The 19,420-nt window shown below is 59.1% G+C and overlaps 1 protein-coding gene across 1 annotated transcript; it reads right to left on the bottom strand.

Moving 5' to 3' along the window:
* Positions 1-20: 20 nt before the first annotated feature.
* Positions 21-18,328, bottom strand: LOC309450001 (glycerol-3-phosphate acyltransferase 2, mitochondrial-like; the record flags this gene model as incomplete). Its single annotated transcript, XM_082072593.1, has 20 exons — positions 21-163; positions 240-295; positions 375-428; positions 2,143-2,263; positions 2,334-2,444; positions 2,525-2,602; positions 2,691-2,839; positions 4,087-4,351; positions 5,904-5,974; positions 6,535-6,629; positions 6,907-6,980; positions 7,725-7,823; positions 8,884-9,090; positions 11,789-11,870; positions 13,589-13,725; positions 13,820-13,919; positions 15,918-16,034; positions 17,284-17,385; positions 18,055-18,128; positions 18,215-18,328. The coding sequence occupies 20 exons, from the start codon at positions 18,326-18,328 to the stop codon at positions 47-49; spliced, it is 2,223 nt and encodes a 740-aa protein (XP_081928719.1). The 3' UTR covers positions 21-46.
* Between the last annotated feature and the right edge of the window lie 1,092 nt (positions 18,329-19,420).

Here is a 19,420-nt window from a genome sequence, read left to right as displayed (position 1 = left end):
CCCCACTTTATTGTCACCCTCAATTTATTGCCACCCCCGGCGCGTGTCACACCTGCAGGAACTGCCGCACGAAGGCCTCCAGCTCCGCGCGCGCCGCGGTGCCGCGGAACGGCCGGGTGAGCTGGAGCTGCGGCCCCGCGGGGCCCCTCAGCTCCTCCAGCACCTGCGTGGGGACACGGGTGTCACCGGGGGGGGACACAGCCGGGGTCACGGGGCCGCGAGCCCCCCGTCACACTCACCCCCATGTCCTTGAAGGTGTGGAGCGCGCTGAGGGCCGCGCTGCGGCTGGGGGGCTCTGTGGGGAGAGAAACCCCAACGGGAGCACCCGCAGCCCCTCTGGGGGGTCTGTGTGTGGCCCCCCAGCCCGGACTCACCGACATCGTCCCCCTCGGCCAGGAACTGCAGCAGCGCCTCCAAACAAACCGCCTCTGGGGTGGGGACACAAATGGGGGTCAGACGCCACCCCCCCGGCCCCGTTCTGCTCGTGTTGGTGTTGGGATGATTGAGCGTGAGGGGAATGGAGGGGGGGTTCTGCTATTTACTGCGATTTGCACCAAGATTAACGGCTCCTACAACCAGTTAATTGCGATTATCGCTTAAAAGCAAAGGGGCTGAGGTTTTAGAGGTGGGAATCAGCAGTTCTTGCTGGCTGAACCTCCCCTGGGCAGGTTAAGCTGGGTTTAACTGCAATTTTTAGGCTCGTGGTTTGGGTTAAACTCGACTCGCACGAGAGGATCCCGGAGATGAGCTCGGGTTTTAGGACAAGGAGCTTGGGATGATGTGCTTGTGTGGTTGAGTTTTGAATAGATGTGGGTTGACAACGTCCCTCGTTGGGTTATTGGCAGTACAAACAGGGTGTATGAAGGGTTAATAGGGTGTATGAAGTGGTTAATAGGGTGTATGGAATGGTTAATAGGGTGTATGGAGTGGTTAGTAGGGTGTATGAAGGGGATAATAGGGTGTATGGAGTGGTTAATAGGGTGTATGAAGGGGTTAATAGGGTGTATGGCGTGGTTAATAGGGTGTATGGAGTGGTTAGTAGGGTGTATGAAGGGGTTAATAGGGTGTATGGAGTGGTTAGTAGGGTGTATGAAGGGGTTATAGGGTGTATGAAGGGGTTAATAGGGTGTATGGAGTGGTTAGTAGGGTGTATGAAGGGGTGAATAGGGTGTATGGAGTGGTTAGTAGGGTGTATGAAGGGGTTAATAGGGTGTATGAAGTGCTTAGTAGGGTGTATGAAGGGGTTAACAGGGTGTATGGAGTGGTTAGTAGGGTGTATGAAGGGGTTATAGGGTGTATGGAGTGGTTAGTAGGGTGTATGAAGGGGTTATAGGGTGTACAGAGTGGTTAGTAGGGTGTATGAAGGGGTTAATAGGGTGTACAGAGTGGTTAATAGGGTGTATGAAGGGGTTCATAGGGTGTATGAAGGGGTTAGTAGGGTGTATGAAGGGGTGAATAGGGTGTATGGAGTGGTTAGTAGGGTGTATGAAGGGGTTATAGGGTGTACAGAGTGGTTAATAGGGTGTATGAAGGGGTTAATAGGGTGTATGGAGTGGTTAGTAGGGTGTATGAAGGGGTGAATAGGGTGTATGAAGTGGTTAGTAGGGTGTATGAAGGGGTTATAGGGTGTACAGAGTGGTTAACAGGGTGTATGAAGGGGTTAGTAGGGTGTATGGAGTGGTTAGTAGGGTGTACAAAGTGGTTACTAGGGTGGCAACTCCAATTAAAACGATCGTTAGGGGTAGATCAGTTGCAATTCTACTCGTTAATTCTGCTGTTGGGCTTGTTGGCGACGGGAGATGAGAGACCAGACGGAGCTGGTGACGAGTGCCCCTCGTAGGACTGGGGGTGCAGATGGTTGGAAATGGGGTTCATTAGGGGGGTGACTCGTTATAATCCCGTATCTGCCAAGTTTTAGGTGGACCCTGAGCTGGGGTTGGGTGGTCAGAGGTGTGAACCACACAGGGCAGCTCCGACCGACGCTGTTAGTGAGGCCGGGGCTGAAACTGGGGACAAATCCGTCCCCAAAGGGCTGTGGGGCACCAAACAGGCTGCCCGGGGCAGTGGGGGAGTCGCCATCCCTGGAGGGGCTGTTTGGTTCCCCCAAAACCCCTGGGGCGGTTGGGAAGTGGGGGGTCTCACCGGGCTGGGGCCACCGCGGCCGCTCCAGGAACGTCACCGCGCGGGCGAATGTCCCCAGGATGGGGCTGAGGAGGCGGCAGAGGAAGAGGAGGAAGCCGGGGCAGCCCTGGGGCTCGCGGAGCTGCGGGAGGAAGCGCAGGTGACACTCACCTGTCCCCGTCACCGAGGCCGCTCGGGGACACCCCCGGTACCTTGAAGCAGCGTTTGGGGAGCTCGTCGGCGCCGTCGCTGTCGCTGTCGCTGAAATCCATCCTGGCCCAGGGCCGCCGGGACACGTCGCAGGCCCAGCGCTCGCCCTCGGGCTGCGGGGACAAACGGGGGTTGTGGCACCTCGGGGGTGTCACCGTGTCCCCGCAGGGTCCCCTCCCGGGGTGTCACCCACCTCCTCGAGCTCCAGCAGCCCGCACAGCAGCAGCTTGTCCAGGACGTCGTGGCTGCGGCACTCGGGGGGCTGGCAGGGCTGGGAGGAGGGGACGGGGGGACGGGTGACCTGGGGGTGCCGCTGCCACCTGGTGCCACCCGGTGTCCCCCGGTGTCCCCAGCCCCACCGGCAGCCCCAGCAGGTTCGGGGGCAGCAGCCGCAGCAGCTCCAGCGTCTTGCGCCGCAGCTCGTCCTGGCTCAGCACGATCCCGGGGCGCGCGGCGCTGGACCCCAGGAACGGCAGCAGCTCCAGCAGCAGCGCGCGGATGGCACAGGCTGTGGGGACACCACCCGTCACCAGGGTCACCGGGGTCACCGGCATCACCAGTCCCTGGTGTCCCCATCCCCCACGTCGCCAATCCCCCACGTCACTGATCCCTGGTGTCACGGAGTCCCCAGTGTCACCGAGTCCCTGGTGTCAATGAGCACGTGTCACTAATCCCTGGTGGGAGTCATTGGTGTCGCTATTGCCCCGTGTCACCAAGCTCGGGTGTCACGACACACCTGGTGTCACCATTCTCCAGAGTCACCATGTCTCTGGTGCCACCAAGTCCCCAGTGTCACTGATCTCTGGTGTCACCATTCCTGTGTGTCACTGATCCCCAGTGTCCTCAAGTCCCTGGTGTCACCAATCCCTGGTGTCACCATTCCTTGGTCTCACCATCCCCTGGTGTCACCGAGTGCTCGGCGTCACTGATCCCTGGTATCACTATTCCCCGGTGTCACCAGTCCCTGGCATCACGGATCCCCAGTGTCACCGAGTCCACGGTTTCACCATCCCCTGGTGTCACCATCTCCTGGCATCAGTGACCCCCAGTGTCACCATCTCCTGGTGTCACTGAGTCCTTGGTGTGACCATCCCCTGGTGTCACCAAGTCCCCAGTGTCACCCTTCCCCATGTCACCATTCCCTGGCATCACCAACCCCCAGTGTCCCCACCCCCTGGTGTCACCAAGTCCCCAGTGTCACCATTCCCCATGTCACTGAGTCCTTGGTGTCACTGAGTCCTTGGTGTGACCATCCCCTGGTGTCACCAAGTCCCCAGTGTCACCATTCCCCATGTCACCATTCCCTGGCATCACCGACCGCCAGTGTCCCCATCCCCTCGTGTCACCAATCACTGGCGTCACTATTCCCCAGTGTCACCAATCCCCAGTGTCACCAGTCACCAGTGTCCCTATTCCCCAGTGTCCCCATCCCCTGGTGTCACCAAGTCCCCAGTGTCACCATTCCCCATGTCACTGAGTCCTTGGTGTCACTGAGTCCTTGGTGTGACCATCCCCTGGTGTCACCAAGTCCCCAGTGTCACCATTCCCCATGTCACTGAGTCCTCGGTGTCACTGAGTCCTTGGTGTGACCATCCCCTGGTGTCACCAAGTCCCCAGTGTCACCATTCCCCATGTCATCATTCCCTGGCATCAGCAACCGCCGGTGTCCCCATTCCCTGGTGTCACTGAGTCCCCGGCGTCACCAATCACTGGTGTCACTATTCCCCAGTGCCCCCGTCCCCAGTGTCCCCTCACCTCCCACGGCCTCGCAGGCGAACACGGGCAGCATGGCGGCGCTGAGCCGGCGCAGCTCCCCCCGCGCTGCGGCCGAGCCGGCGGGCAGCACCAGCGCGTCCCCGCGCGGCGCCAGGCGGAGCAGGGTGACACGCGGGGACAGCAGCGCCAGGCTGTGCCGCAGCAGCGCCCGCAGCTGCCCCGAGCAGCCCACGTCGCGCTGGCGCAGCAGGATCTCCTCCAGCAGCCACCCGAAGTCCCGCAGCAGCCGCGACAGCAGCACCGCCTGCGGGGACGGGACGGACGGACGGGAGGAAGAGGAAAGGAGGAAAGGAGGAAAGGAGGAAAGGAGGAAAGGAGGAAAGGACGAGGAAAGAGGTGGAAAGAGGAGGAGGAAGAAGGAAAGAGGAGGAGGAATGGGGAGGAAGAGGGAGGAGGAGGAAAGGAGGAGGAAAGAGGTGGAAAGAGGAGGAGGAGGAATGGGGAGGAAGAGGGAGGAGGAGGAGGAAAGGAGGAAAGGAGGAAAGGAGGAAAGGAGGAGGAAAGATGTGGAAAGAGGAGGAGGAGGAATGGGGAGGAAGAGGGAGGAGGAGGAGGAAAGGAGGAAAGGAGGAGGAAAGAGGTGGAAAGAGGAGGAGGAAGGAAGGAGTAAGAGGAGGAAGAGGAGGAGGAAGAAGGAAAGAGGAGGAGGAATGGGAAGGAAGAGGGAGGAGGAGGAAAGGAGGAGGAAAGATGTGGAAAGAGGAGGAGGAGGAATGGGGAGGAAGAGGGAGGAGGAGGAGGAAAGGAGGAAAGGAGGAAAGGAGGAAAGGAGGAAAGGAGGAGGAAAGATGTGGAAAGAGGAGGAGGAGGAATGGGGAGGAAGAGGGAGGAGGAGGAGGAAAGGAGGAAAGGAGGAAAGGAGGAAAGGAGGAAAGGACGAGGAAAGAGGTGGAAAGAGGAGGAGGAAGAAGGAAAGAGGAGGAGGAATGGGGAGGAAGAGGGAGGAGGAGGAAAGGAGGAGGAAAGAGGTGGAAAGAGGAGGAGGAGGAATGGGGAGGAAGAGGGAGGAGGAGGAGGAAAGGAGGAAAGGAGGAAAGGAGGAGGAAAGATGTGGAAAGAGGAGGAGGAGGAATGGGGAGGAAGAGGGAGGAGGAGGAGGAAAGGAGGAAAGGAGGAGGAAAGAGGTGGAAAGAGGAGGAGGAAGGAAGGAGTAAGAGGAGGAAGAGGAGGAGGAAGAAGGAAAGAGGAGGAGGAATGGGGAGGAAGAGGGAGGAGGAGGAGGAAAGGAGGAGGAAAGAGGTGGAAAGAGGAGGAAGAGGAATGGGGAGGAAGAGGAAGGAAGAGGAGGAAAGGAGGAGGAAAGAGGTGAAAGAGGAGAAGGAAGGAGGAAGAGGAGGAGGAAGAAGGAAAGAGGAGGAAAGAAGGAGGAAAGGAGGAGGAAGGAAGGAGGAAGAAGGAAAGAGGAGGAGGAGGGATCGGGGAGGAAGAGGAAGGAGGAGGAGGAAAGGAGAGGAAAGAGGAAGGGGAGGAAGAGGAGGAAGAAGGAAAGAGGAGGAGAAGGAATGGGGAGGAAGAGCAAAGAGGTGGAAAGAGAAGGAGGAAGAGGAGGAAGAAGGATAGAGGAGGAGGAAGAAGGAAAGAGGAGGAGGAAGAAGGAAGGAGGAGGAAGGAGGAAGGAGGAGGAGGAAGGAGGAAGAAGAAGGAGGGAGGAGGAGGTAAAGAAGAGGAGGGAGGAGGAAAGGAGGAGGAAAGAGGAGGAGGAAGGAAGAAGGAAAGAGGAGGAGGAAGGAGGAAGAGGAAGGAGGAGGAAAAATTCTTCCAAAAGGAAGGCGAATGTGGAAAATTCCCGGTCTCACCCCACGGTGCTTGTGCAGCAGCAGCGCGGCCGTGATCCCCACGGCTGTGACAGCGGAACAGGAGATGGTGTCTGTGGGACAGGAGAGGAAAGGGAGGGGAAGGGAAGGGAAAGGGGACGGGGAAGGGGAAGGGGAAGGGGAAGGGAAGGGAAGGGAAGGGAAGGGAAGGGAAGGGAAGGGAAGGGAAGGGAAGGGAAGGGAAGGGAAGGGAAGGGAAGGGAAGGGAAGGGAAGGGAAGGGAAGGGAAGGGGAAGGGAAGGGGAAGGGAAGGGGAGGGGAAGGGAAGGGGAAGGGAAGGGAAGGGAAGGGAAGGGAAGGGAAGGGAAGGGAAGGGAAGGGAAGGGAAGGGAAGGGAAGGGAAGGGAAGGGAAGGGAAGGGAAGGGAAGGGAAGGGAAGGGAAGGGAAGGGAAGGGAAGGGGAAGGGGAGGGGAAGGGGAAGGGGAAGGGAAGGGAAGGGAAGGGAAGGGAAGGGAAGGGAAGGGAAGGGAAGGGAAGGGAAGGGAAGGGAAGGGAAGGGATCTCAGGCATCAGGGATTCACCCCCTGAGCCCCAGGGGTGCTGGTGACATCCCAAGGGACCCACAGCCCGGACAGATGGATGGACAGATGGACAGACAGACAGCCCCCTCACCACTCAGCGCGTGCAGGCCCAGCCGCATCACCAGCGTCTCCTCTTCGGTCTCCGTGGGGCTGGGACCCCAAATCACAGCTTTGTCACCCGGGGGGCTGGAGAAACGGGGGGAAAGGGGTGAGAAAATGGGGTGAGAAAAGGGGATGAAAAAAAGGGGGCAAGGAGAAAACAGTGAGATCATGGGGTGGAAAAAGGGGTGAGGAGAAAACGGGTTAAGAAAATGGGGCCAAGAGAAAATGGGGTGAGAAAAGGTGATGAGAAAAGGGGACCAAGAGTAAACGGGGTGAGAAAAGGGGGTGAGGAGAAAACAAGGAGAGAAAATGGGGTGTAAAAAGGTGAAGAAAGGGGCTGAGGGGTCCCCATGGTGCTCACGTGGTTCCCGGTGCCCCCGGCGGCTCCTCTGGACGCGGCTCCGCATGGATCCACCCGCCCTGGGCCGCGAACTCCTGGGAACAACCCGGGGAGCTGAGCCCTTGGGGACCAGCACCCCCAGCTTCCCGTAACGGGGATCCTTGGAGAGCCCTGGAGAGCCCCAGGAGATCCCAAGATCCCCAGGAGATCCCTAGAGAACCCTGGAGAACCTGAGGTCCCCAGAGAACCCTACATCCTTGAAGAACCCTGGAGAGCCCTGGGTCCCCTTGGGGAACGCGAGATCCCCAGGGGATCCCCTGAGAACTCCAGATCCCCTGGATCCCTGGAGAACCTCAGATGCCTGCAGAACCTTGGATCCCCTTGGAGAGCCCCAGAGAAACCCAGATCCCCAGGAGAACCTTGGATCCCCTGGAGAGCCCCAGAGAAACACAGGTCCCCAGGAGAACCTGAGATCCCCTGGAGAACCCAAGATTCCCAGGAGATCCACTGAGAACCCCAGATCCCCAGGAGAACCCAAGAGCCCTGGAGAACTCTGGATCCCCTGGAGAACCTCAGGAGAACCCAAGAGCCCCACGAGAACCCCAAATCCCTGGAGAACCTCAGATCCCTGAAGAGCCCAAGAGATCCACCAAGAACTCCAGATCCCCTGGAGAACCCCAAACCCCCAGGAGAACCTGAGATCCCCAGGAGATCCCCTGAGAGCCCCAGATCCCTCAGAGAACCCTGGATGCCCCCCCGGGGTTCACCCATCCCCACCATCCCATCAAGGACCCCCTGGGATCGGGTGGATCCCAGGATCCAGTGGGGATCCCCCGTACCTGCAGGGAGAAGGGTTGGCCGAAGTCCACGCGGGCGCAGCCACGATTTCGGGGTCCGGCCCCGAGGGCCACGCGCAGGATCCCAAACACGCCCAGCGCCTGTGGACATGGGGGATGCGCCCCCACATTTGGGTGCTGCGCCCCAAGAGCACCCAGGGACCCCAAAACCCCACAGGAACCCATGAGCACCCCAAAATCCCAAGGCACCCCAAGAGCACTCACTGCACCCCCAAAAATCCCAAGGGCACCCATGTGGACCCCAAGAACACCCCCCATTTGGGTGCTGCACCCCAAAGCACCCAGGGGACCCCAGAATCCCTCTGGGCACTCAGAGGGCCCCAAAACCCCAGGGGCACCCCAAAATTCCCAAGGGCACCAAAAGGCACCTGGGGGCACCCATAAGCACTCCAAAACCCCAGGGGCACCCCAAGAGCACCCAAGGCACCCCAAAACCCCAAGAGCACCGTAAGGGCACCCATGTGGACCTCAAAAGCATGCCACATTTGGGTGCTGACCCCCATTTGGGTGCCATCCCCCCATTTAGGTACTGTCCCCACCCTTTGGGTGCCATCCCCCCATTTGGGTGTTATCCCCCCATTTCAGTGCTGTTCCTCCCATTTGGGTGCTGTCCCCCATTTGCATGCCATCCCCCTATTTGGGTACTGTCCCACATTTGGATGCCATCCCCCCCATTTGGGTGCTGTCCCATTTAGTTGCCGTCCCCCCCATTTGGGTGCTATCCCCCCATTTCAGTGCTGTCCCTCTCATTTAGGTGCTGTCCCCCGTTTGGGTGCTGTCCCCCATTTGGGTGCCATCCCCCTATTTGGGTACTGTCCCACATTTGGATGTCGTCCCCCCATTTGGGTGCTGTCCCCCCACTTTGGGTGCCATCCCATTTAGGTGCCGTCCCCCCAGTTTGGGTGCCATCCCCCCATTTGGGTGCTGTCCCCCATCTGGATGCCTTCCCCCAATTTGGGTGCTGTCCCCCTATTTGGGTGCTATCCCCGCATTTCAGTGCTGTCCCTCCCATTTGGGCGTTGTCCCCCACTTGGGTGCTGTCCCGCCACTTTGGGTGCCGTCCCATTTAAGTGCCGTCCCCCTATTTGGGTGCTGTTCCCCCTTTGGCTGCCATCCCCTCATTTGGGTGCTGTCCCCTCACCGGTGTGTCCCCCCGCGTGTCCCCGGGGGTGACATCGTAGGCGATCCCCACGGGCACCACGGTCACGTCGCGCACGGCGCGCTGGCTCAGGGCGCGGCACACGGGGCGCAGCCAGCGCCGGGCGGCGGGCGCTAGGACCCGGGGCAGCGCGGGCTCCTCCAGGAACAGCAGCAGCGGCTGCCGGCTGCGCAGCAGCTCCGCCACGAACTGGGGGGACTGGGTTAAACTGGGGAGACTGGGAGAGCCACGAACTGGGGGGACTGGGTTAAACTGGGGAGACTGGGAGAGACACGAACTGGGGGGACTGGGTTAAACTGGGGGGACTGGGAGAGCCACGAACTGGGGGGACTGGGTCAAACTGGGGAGACTGGGTTAAACTGGGGAGACTGGGAGAGACACGAACTGGGGGGACTGGGTTAAACTGGGGAGACTGGGAGAGCCACGAACTGGGGGGACTGGGTTAAACTGGGGAGACCGGGAGAGACACGAACTGGGGGGACTGGGTTAAACTGGGGAGACCGGGAGAGACACGAACTGGGGGGACTGGGTTAAACTGGGGAGACTGGGAGAGCCACGAACTGGGGGGACTGGGTTAAACTGGGGAGACTGGGAGAGCCACGAACTGGGGGGACTGGGTTAAACTGGGGAGACTGGGAGAGCCACGAACTGGGGGGACTGGGTTAAACTGGGGAGACTGGGAGAGCCACGAACTGGGGGGACTGGGTTAAACTGGGGGGACTGGGAGAGCCATGAACTGGGGGGACTGGGTTAAACTGGGGAGACTGGGAGAGCCATGAACTGGGGGGACTGGGTTAAACTGGGGAGACTGGGAGAGACACGAACTGGGGGGACTGGGTTAAACTGGGGAGACTGGGTTAAACTGGGGAGATTGGGAGAGACACGAACTGGGGGGACTGGGTTAAACTGGGGAGACTGGGAGAGCCACGAACTGGGGGGACTGGGTTAAACTGGGGAGACTGGGAGAGCCACGAACTGGGGGGACTGGGTTAAACTGGGGGGACTGGGTTAAACTGGGGAGACTGGGAGAGCCACGAACTGGGGGGACTGGGTTAAACTGGGGAGACTGGGAGAGCCACGAACTGCGGAGACTGGGTTAAACTGGGGAGACTGGGAGAGACACGAACTGGGGGGACTGGGTTAAACTGGGGAGACTGGGAGAGCCACGAACTGGGGGGACTGGGTTAAACTGGGGAGACTGGGAGAGCCACGAACTGGGGGGACTGGGTTAAACTGGAGGGACTGGGAGAGCCACGAACTGGGGGGACTGGGTTAAACTGGAGGGACTGGGAGAGCCACGAACTGGGGGGACTGGGTTAAACTGCGGGGACTGGGTTAAACTGGGGAGACTGGGAGAGCCATGAACTGGGGGGACTGTGTTAAACTGGGGGGACTGGGTTAAACTGGGGAGACTGGGAGAGCCATGAACTGGGGGGACTGGGTTAAACTGGCGAGATTGGGAGAGACACAAACTGGGGGGACTGGGTTAAACTGGGGAGACTGGGAGAGCCATGAACTGGGGGGACTGGGTTAAACTGGGGAGACTGGGAGAGCCACGAACTGCGGAGACTGGGTTAAACTGGGGAGACTGGGAGAGCCACGAACTGGGGGGACTGGGTTAAACTGGGGAGACTGGGAGAGCCATGAACTGGGGGGATTGGGTTAAACTGGGGGGACTGGGTTAAACTGGGGAGACTGGGAGAGCCATGAACTGGGGGGACTGGGTTAAACTGGGGAGACTGGGAGAGCCACGAACTGGGGGGACTGGGTTAAACTGGGGAGACTGGGTTAAACTGGGGAGACTGGGAGAGCCACGAAATGGGGGGACTGGGTTAAACTGGGGAGACTGGGTTAAACTGGGGAGGCTGGGTTAAACTGGGGAGACTGGGAGAGCCACGAAATGGGGGGACTGGGTTAAACTGGGGAGACTGGGTTAAACTGGGGAGACTGGGAGAGCCACAAAATGGGGGGACTGGGTTAAACTGGGGAGGCTGGGAGAGCCACGTGCTGGGGAACTGTGTTAAACTGGAAAGACTGGGTTAAACTGGGGAGACTGGGTTAAACTGGGGAGACTGGGAGAGCCACGTACTGGGGGGACTGGGTTAAACTGGGGAGACTGGGTGAAACCGGGGGGATTGGCAACGCCCCTGGAGTATGGGGTGGGGGGTACTGGATCAAACTGGGGGGTCTGGGAGCACCCCTGAGGTACTGGGAGGGGATACTGGGTGAAAATGGGGGGACTGGGTTAGACTGTGGGTACTGGGAGCAGCTGATATACTGGTGGGGTACTGGGCCAAACTGGGGGTACAGACAGCACCCCTTTGATGTACTGGTGGGGGAACTGAGTTAAACTGGGGGAACTGGGCCAAAGTGGGGGTACTGGGCCAAAGTGGGGGAACTGGGTCAAACTGGGGTACTGGGTCAAACTGGGGGTACACGCAGCACCCCTTTGATGTACTGGTGGGGGAACTGAGTTAAACTGGGGGAACTGGGCCAAACTGGGGGAACTGGGTCAAACTGGGGTACTGGGTCAAACTGGGGGTACACGCAGCACCCCTTTGATGTACTGGTGGGGGAACTGAGATAAACTGGGGGAACTGGGCCAAAGTGGGGGTACTGGGCCAAACTGGGGTACTGGGTCAAACTGGGGGTACACGCAGCACCCCTTTGGTGTACTGGGGGGGGAAATGGGCCAAACTGGGTGTACTGGGTCAAACTGGGGGTACTGAGCCAAACTGGGGGTCCCGTGGCGCGCAGCGGAGCTGCCGTGTCCCTCCTTTGGCCACCCCGCGCACCCGGCCCCCCCGTATCCCCCCACCGAGCGCTGTCGGCTCTCGGGGGCCGTTCCGCCCCCCCAGTACCCGCGCTGAACTGGTCCCAGTCGTACCGCGGCCAGCACGGCCCCCGCCAACCCCTTGTCCTCGTCCCGCGGCGGCAGGAAAACCCCCCCGAGGCGGGCGAGCAGAGACCTGCGGGGAACCACAAAATAACACCCCGGCACCCACCGCGTCCCCCGGGTCCCCAGCACCGCCTGCCGCAGGGACTGGGTGAAACTGGGGGGACTGGGAGCACCCCCTTGGCATACTGGTGGGGAACTGCGTCAAACGGGGGGTACTGGGCCAAACTGGGGGGACTGGGAGCACCACTTTGACATACTGGTGGGGAACTGGGTCAAACTGGGGGTACTGGGAGCACCACTTTGACATACTGGTGGGGAACTGCTTCAAACTGGGGGTACTGGGCCAAACTGGGGGGACTGGGAGCACCACTTTGACATACTGGTGGGGAACTGGGTCAAATGGGGGGTACTGGGAGCACCCATTGATGTATTGGTGGGGGAACTGGGCCAAACTGGGGGTACTGGGCCAAACTGGGGGTAGTGGGAGCACCACTCTGACCTACTGGTGGGGAACTGGGTCAAACTGGGGATACTGGGAGCACCCATTGATGTATTGGTGGGGGAACTGGGCCAAACTGGGGGTACTGGGCCAAACTGGGGGTACTGGGAGCACCTGTTGATGTACTGGTGGGAGAACTCAGTCAAACTGGGGGAACTGGGAGCACCACTTTGACATACTGGTGGGGAACTGGGCCAGACTGGGGGTCCTGGGAGCACCCATTGACGTACTGTTGGGGGAACTGGGTCAAACTGGGGGTACTGGGCCAAACTGGGCGTACTTGAGCACCCATTGACGTACTGGTGGGGGAACTGGGCCAACCTGGGGGTACTGGGAGCGCCACTTTGACACACTGGTGGGGAACTGGGTCAAACTGGGGGTACTGGGCCAAACTGGGGGTACTGGGAGTGCAACTTTGACACACTGGTGGGGAACTGGGTCAAACTGGGGGTACTGGGCCAAACTGGGGGTACTGGGAGCACCACTTTGACATACTGGTGGGGAACTGGGCCAGACTGGGGGTCCTGGGAGCACCCATTGACATACTGGTGGGGAACTGGGTCAAACTGGGGTTACTGGGCCAAACTGGGGGTACTGGGAGCGCCACTTTGACATACTGGTGGAGAACTGGGCCAAACTGGAGATACTTGAGCACCCATTGACATACTGGTGGGGGACCTGCACCAAACTGGGGGTACTGGGCCAAACTGGGGGTGCTGGGAGCGCCACTTTGACATACTGGTGGGGAACTGGGCCAGACTGGGGGTCCTGGGAGCACCCGTTGATGTACTGGTGGGGAACTGGGTCAAACTGGGGGTACTGGGCCAAACTGGGGGTACTGGGAGCGCCACTTTGACACACTGGTGGAGAACTGGGTCAAACTGGGGGTACTGGGAGCGCCACTTTGACATACTGGTGGGGAACTGGGTCAAACTGGGGGTACTGAGCCAGACTGGGGGTACTCGAGCACCCATTGACGTACTGGTGGGGGAACTGGGTCAAACTGGGAGTACTGGGCCAACCTGGGGGTACTTGAGCACCCATTGACATACCGGTGGGGGAACTGCACAAACTGGGAGTACTGGGCCAAACTGGGGGTACTGGGAGCGCCACTTTGACATACTGGTGGAGAACTGGGTCAAACTGGGGGTACTCGAGCACCCATTGACATACCGGCGGGGGAACTGCACAAACTGGGGGTACTGGGTCAAACCGGGGGAACTGGGAGCACCCGTTGATGTAGCGGTGGAGCAACTGGGCCAAACTGGAGGAAGTGGGGGAGCTCTTACCGCAGCAGGGGGGTGCAGGTGTCCCCGCTCAGCGCCACCCGGGGCGCCCCGAGCCCCTGCGAGAACAGCAGCAGCGCCAGCAGCGGCGCGTCCAGCGGCGACTTGTGGGCGCACAGGAACAGCAGCGGCACGTCGGGCTGGGGGACAGGGCGGGGGTCACGCTGGGGACGAGGGCTCGGGGGGGACAGGAGGGTTTGGGGGGCACACGAGCGGGTCGGGGGGGGTCCCCACCGTCCTGGCCGCCCCCTGCACCGTCGCCAGCTGCCCGCGGTGGAGCTGGACGCTCAGGAACAGGCGGCTCAGCAGCTTGAGCAGAACCCAAGCGCAAAATCTGCAGGAAAAGAAGCAAATGAGAAGAGTGAGAACCCCCCCAAGCCCCCCCAGCCTCGCTTTCCCCACCCAGGCAGCTCTTCAAATGTCACTAAACAGCTTTATCATCCATTAAGTTAAACCACTAGCGCTGGATGTGACAAGACAACAAAAGCCGGAGTGAATTTCCTCCCGCGCTGGTTCCAGGAACGATCCAGCGCTCGGATCCCCCGGGGAGCTTTTTCTTCCCTTTAAATACTTGAGGCTGCTCAGAAGGTTCTTTTATTCCAGCTCGATCAGCCGAGCAATTAGGCTGTGATGCGACCTCTAATTGCCAATTGCTCCGTGACAGGAGGAGGGAAAGAAAAGCGGAGAGAGAGAAGGAGAGAAAAGAAAAGTTCCCTTTGGCTTCGCTTGGATTTCCAGCCCCACCGTGTTTGGGGTTTTTTCCCCTTCTCGATCCCGGGTCAGATTCCAGATCCCTGGAAGGAATTGGGGAATCGTCCCCAGGAGCTGCAGGGGGGTCTCTGCGCACGCAGCCCCCAAAGGATCCCAGAATATCCTCCAAAAGAGCCCAGAATATGCCCAAAGGATCCACGTGCGTCCCCCAAAGGATCCCAGCACATCCCCTGAAGGATCCATGTGCATACCCGAAGGATCCCAGAATATCCTCCAAAAGATCCCAGAAGATGCCCAAAGGATCCGCGTGCATCCCCCAAAGGATCCCAGCACATCCCCTGAAGGATCCCTGTGCATACCCAAAAGATCCCAGAATATCCTCCAAAAGATCCCAGAAGATGCCCAAAGGATCCGCGCGCACCCCCTCCAAGGATCCCAAAATAGCCTCCAAAAGATCCAAGTGCAGGGCCCAAAGGATTCCAGAATATCCCCAAAATACCCATGTGCAGCCCCCAAGGGATCCAAGTGCAGCCCCCAAAGGATCCAGGTGCAGCCCCCCAAAGGACCTGGGAATATCCTCCAAAGGATCCAGGTGCATCCCCCAAAAGATCCCAGAATATCCCCCAAAGGATCCCAGAATATCCTGCAAAGGATCCAGGTGCAGCTGCCAAAAGATCCCAGAATATCCCCAAAATATCCATGTGCATCCCCAAAGGATCCATGTGCATCCCCAAAGGATCCAGGAACATCCTCCAAAGGATCCATGTGTGACCCCCAAAGGATCCCAGAATATCCCTCCAAAGATCCCAGAATATCCCCCAAAGGATTCCAGCACATCCTCTGAAGGATCCATGTGCATACCCAAAGGATCCCAGAATATCCTCCAAAAGATCCCAGCACATGTCCCAAAGGATCTAGGAATATCCTCCAAAGGATCCATGTGTGACCCCCAAAGGATCCCAGAATATCCTCCAAAAGATCCCAGAAGATGCCCAAAGGATCCGTGCGTACCCCCTCCAAGGATCCCAAAATATCCTCCAAAGGATCCAAGTGCAGCCCCCAAATGATCCCAGAATATCCTCCAAAAGATCCCAGAATATCCTCCAAAAGACCCCAGAATATGCCCAAAGGATCCGTGTGCATCGCCCAAAGGATCCCAGCACATCCCCTGAAGGATCCATGTGCATCCCCAAAGGACGCAGGAACATCCTCCAAAGGATCCACGTGTGACCCCCAAAGGATCGCAGAATATCCCTCCAAAGATCCCAGAATATCCCCCAAAGGATTCCAGCACATCCTCTGAAGGATCCATGTGCATACCCAAAGGATCCCAGAATATCCTCCAAAAGATCCCAGCACATGCCCCAAAGGATCCAGGAATATCCTCCAAAGGATCCATGTGTGACCGCAAAGGATCCCAGAATATCCCTCCAAAGATCCCAGAATATCCCCCAAAGGATTCCAGCACATCCCCTGAAGGATCCATGTGCATACCCAAAGGATCCCAGAATATCCTCCAAAAGGTCCCAGAAGATGCCCCAAAGGATCCAGGAATATCCTCCAAAGGATCGATGTGCATCCCCCAAAGGATCCCAGAATATCCCCCGCGTGGGTCCCAGACCTGAGCAGGGGCCGTGCGAGCGGGGCCTGGATCCCCGCCAGGATCCGCTGGATCTCCTCCTTGCAGCGCCGCTGGGATCCGCTGGCCCCTCTGGATCCCTGGGACACACCGCGCACCCTGCGGAGCGGGGCCAGGGGGGTTAAATCCATAATTACCCTGTAATTACCCTGTAATTACCGCGCACTGGCTTTGTGCCGGCTAATTAGCCATGAGGAGGTGGGTGACAGTTCCCTGACGAGGCCACGTCACCTGTGGGACCTCCCGGCAGCACCAGTTCCCCCCACACCCCAAAATGTGGGTGCTGAGACAGGGACCCCCCACAAAGCCCCAGTGTCCCCAGTTTGACCCAGTGCCCCCACTACGTGGTGCTCCCAGTCTCCCCAGTTTCACCCAGTCCCCCCCAGTACCTCAGGGGTGCTCCCAGTGCCCCCAGTCTGACCCAGTGCCCCCAGTATGTCGTGCTCCCAGTCTCCCCAGCTTCACCCAGAACCCCCAGTTTTTGACACAACCCCCCAATACCTCACAGGGGCTCCCAGTGCCCCCAGTTTCACCCAGTCCCCCCCAGGACTTAGGGTGCAATCCCAGTGCCCCCAGTCTGTCCCAGTCCCCCCAGTACGTGGTGCTCCCAGTCCCCACCCAGTTTCACCCAGTGCCCCCAGTTTCACCCAGTCCCCCCACTACGTGGTGCTCCCAGTTCCCCCAGTTTTACCCAGTCCTCCCAGTTTGACCCAGTCCCCCCCAGTACCTCAGGGGTGCTCCCAGTGGCCCAGTTTAACCCAGTCCCCCCAATACATGGTGCTCCCAGCCTCCCCAGTTTCACCCAGTCTCCCCAGTACCTCAGGGGCGCTCCCAGTGCCCCCAGTTTCACCCAGTCCCCCCACTACGTGGTGCTCCCAGTCTCCCCAGTTTCACCCAGTCTCCCCAGTACCTCAGGGGCGCTCCCACTGCCACCAGTTTCACCCAGTCCCCCCAATACGTGGTGCTCCCACTCTCCCCAGTTTCACCTAGAACCCCCAGTTTTTGACCCAACCCCCCAGTACCTCAGGGGTGCTCCCAGTGCCCAAATTTCACCCAGTCCCCCCAGTACTTCAGGGGCACTCTCAGTGTCCCCAGTCTGACTCAGTCCCCCCAGTTTCACCCAGTCCCCCCACTACGTGGTGCTCCCTGTCCCCATAGTTTCACCCAGTCCCCCCCAGTACCTCAGGGGTGCTCCCAGTGCCCCCAGTCTGACCCAGTCCCCCCAGTACGTGGTGCTCCCAGTCCCCGAGTTTCACCCAGTCCCCCCAGTTTCACCCAGTCTCCCCACGACATCCCCTCGCCGCGGTGACAAAGGGGACACGGGGACAGGGTTGACGGTGCCACCCACCTGCGGCAGATCCTGGTCGCCAGGTCCCTGGGGGTGTCGGGGACATCCTGGCCCCAAAGCGCCAGGATCCCGCACACCCTGCGCACCAGCCAGCCCCGGTACCTGCAGGGGACATGGGGACACCCCAGGCACCCCCCAAAAAGCTGTAAATTTGCAATAATGTTGAGATTTTCCTCCTCATTTCGCAGCTGGGAAAACACCCCGGGTCACCCTGCTCGCGGCGTCACACCCGCGATGGCTAAAAACGCACACAAATGTTCCCAAAATTGGGGATTTTTTTCCAAACCAGCCCCTAAACTAAAGCTAAAAATCACCCCAAAGGGACATAATTGAGGTTTTTGGTAGAATGGAGTAAAACGACCAGATTGGGTGAAAAACAAATCAAAAATACGGCGCAAAAATAACACTAAACCACCAGGGAGCGAAAGGGGGAGAGGAACCGAAGGGCTCCGGCACCTCTGGAATGACAAATATATGGGATATTTGGCACGGAACCAGCCGGACTCTTCCCAGCAGCATCAAGATAGCGAAAAGCTATAGAAATAACCCCAAATCCTCGCTTCTGTGGCCAAATTCTCCCAGCTTGAGCACAGCAGGAGGCAGAGGAGGCCCTTGTTCCTCTGAGCGCGGAGACGCGGCTTCCAGATATTCGATATCTAATTAATTTAACTCGTCGAAGTAATTAGGGAGCGAGAGGCGCCCCACAGCTCGGGAAAAGGGTAAAATTTGGGGGAAAAAGGGTGCTTTTTGGCAGCGTTTCGCCGGCCTCACCGCGTGTCCTCCTCGGTCAGCCGGATGGCGTCGCGGAAACCGAGGGATGAGAAGTTCGTCTGGTAGAAATTGTCCTGTGAGGAGATGGAGGGGACATGAGACCCTCAGGATGGGGTTTGTCCCCTTGTCCCCAAATTCTGGTCCCCCCCCAAGCTCTTACCCAGCTCTTAGGGGTGCAGGTCTGGCAGCAGCGCCCCGCCAAGGGCCGATATTTGCCCAAAAAAGGGATGAAAATCTCCAGTTTCTGCCCCGAATCACTGAGCCAGGTTTTCATCTGAGAAGAGAAAAGGGTGGTAGAAAGCCCGTCAATACCAAACGTTGGGGAATTGGCCCCAAAATGCTGCCTGTGGAGGAAGGAAAGGGGTCGGGGAGGCGGGGGGGTGACATGAGCCCCTCTCCCCACTTTGGACCAGCTCCCCGGTGGGGAAACAGGCGGTTTAGCACAAAAAAGAGGTGAAAACATGTTAAAACAACACAACAACCCGGCAACCAACGTGCCCAAAGCCCCTGGGATCTGAATTCATTCTGTCACCGAGCTCTGGTGCTGCCACATTGATTTCCCACCCACACCCCCCCCAGCCCCCCCAGCACGGAGATGCTGGTTTGTACCTAAACCACACATCCAAAAATCCCTGATTTGTACCTGAAAAACCCAATTTGTACCCCAAACCCCAATTTGTACCCAAAACCCCCAATTTGTACCCACCCCCCCCCCAGCCTGCCCCAAAATTCCCAGAGCGGACCCCCCCTCGCCAGCCTCAAACCCCAAAATCAAGCTGGGGGTACCCAGCGGTGCGGGCGGCTTGTACCCCCCCAGTAAAATAGTGGTGAGGGGGTAAATTCCACCCCCCCCCCCTTTTATGGGGTCGTTTTAAGGTGTTTATTAAGCCAAAAATAAGAGAGGCGGGAGGAAAATGAGAGGGAGGGGGTGTCCCCTTGTGTCTGTCCCTGTCCCCAGTGTCACTGACCGTGGCCGTCGGGGGGGACGTGCTGGGGACGTCGTCGGAGGGGGGAGAAGAGCAAGCGGCTGCGCTGGGTCCTGGAAAAGAGGTAGAAATGGGCAGAAAGTCACATTTTGGAACATTTGGGTGCCTGGGAGGGGCCTATAGGGGCTGGGGGGGGTCACACAGCTCATACAGGCCCCACGCACCCTATAGATCCTGTGGGGGGGTCACACACCCATACACTCCCCACATACTCTATAAGAGTCTATAGGGGATAACACACCCCATACACCCTATAGATTCTGGGCGGGGAGGGGTAGGTCACACAGCCCATACAGGCCCCATACACCCTATAGGGTCTATAAGGGGTCACACAGCCCATACAGGCCCCACACTCCCTATAGATCCTATGGGGGGGTCAC

Source organism: Streptopelia decaocto (genome assembly GCF_964273445.1).
Source record: "Streptopelia decaocto genome assembly, chromosome: 25".
NCBI lineage: Eukaryota > Metazoa > Chordata > Aves > Columbiformes > Columbidae > Streptopelia > Streptopelia decaocto.
Note: the sequence above shows the minus strand (reverse complement) of the source record. Positions and strands in the feature narration are given on the sequence as shown.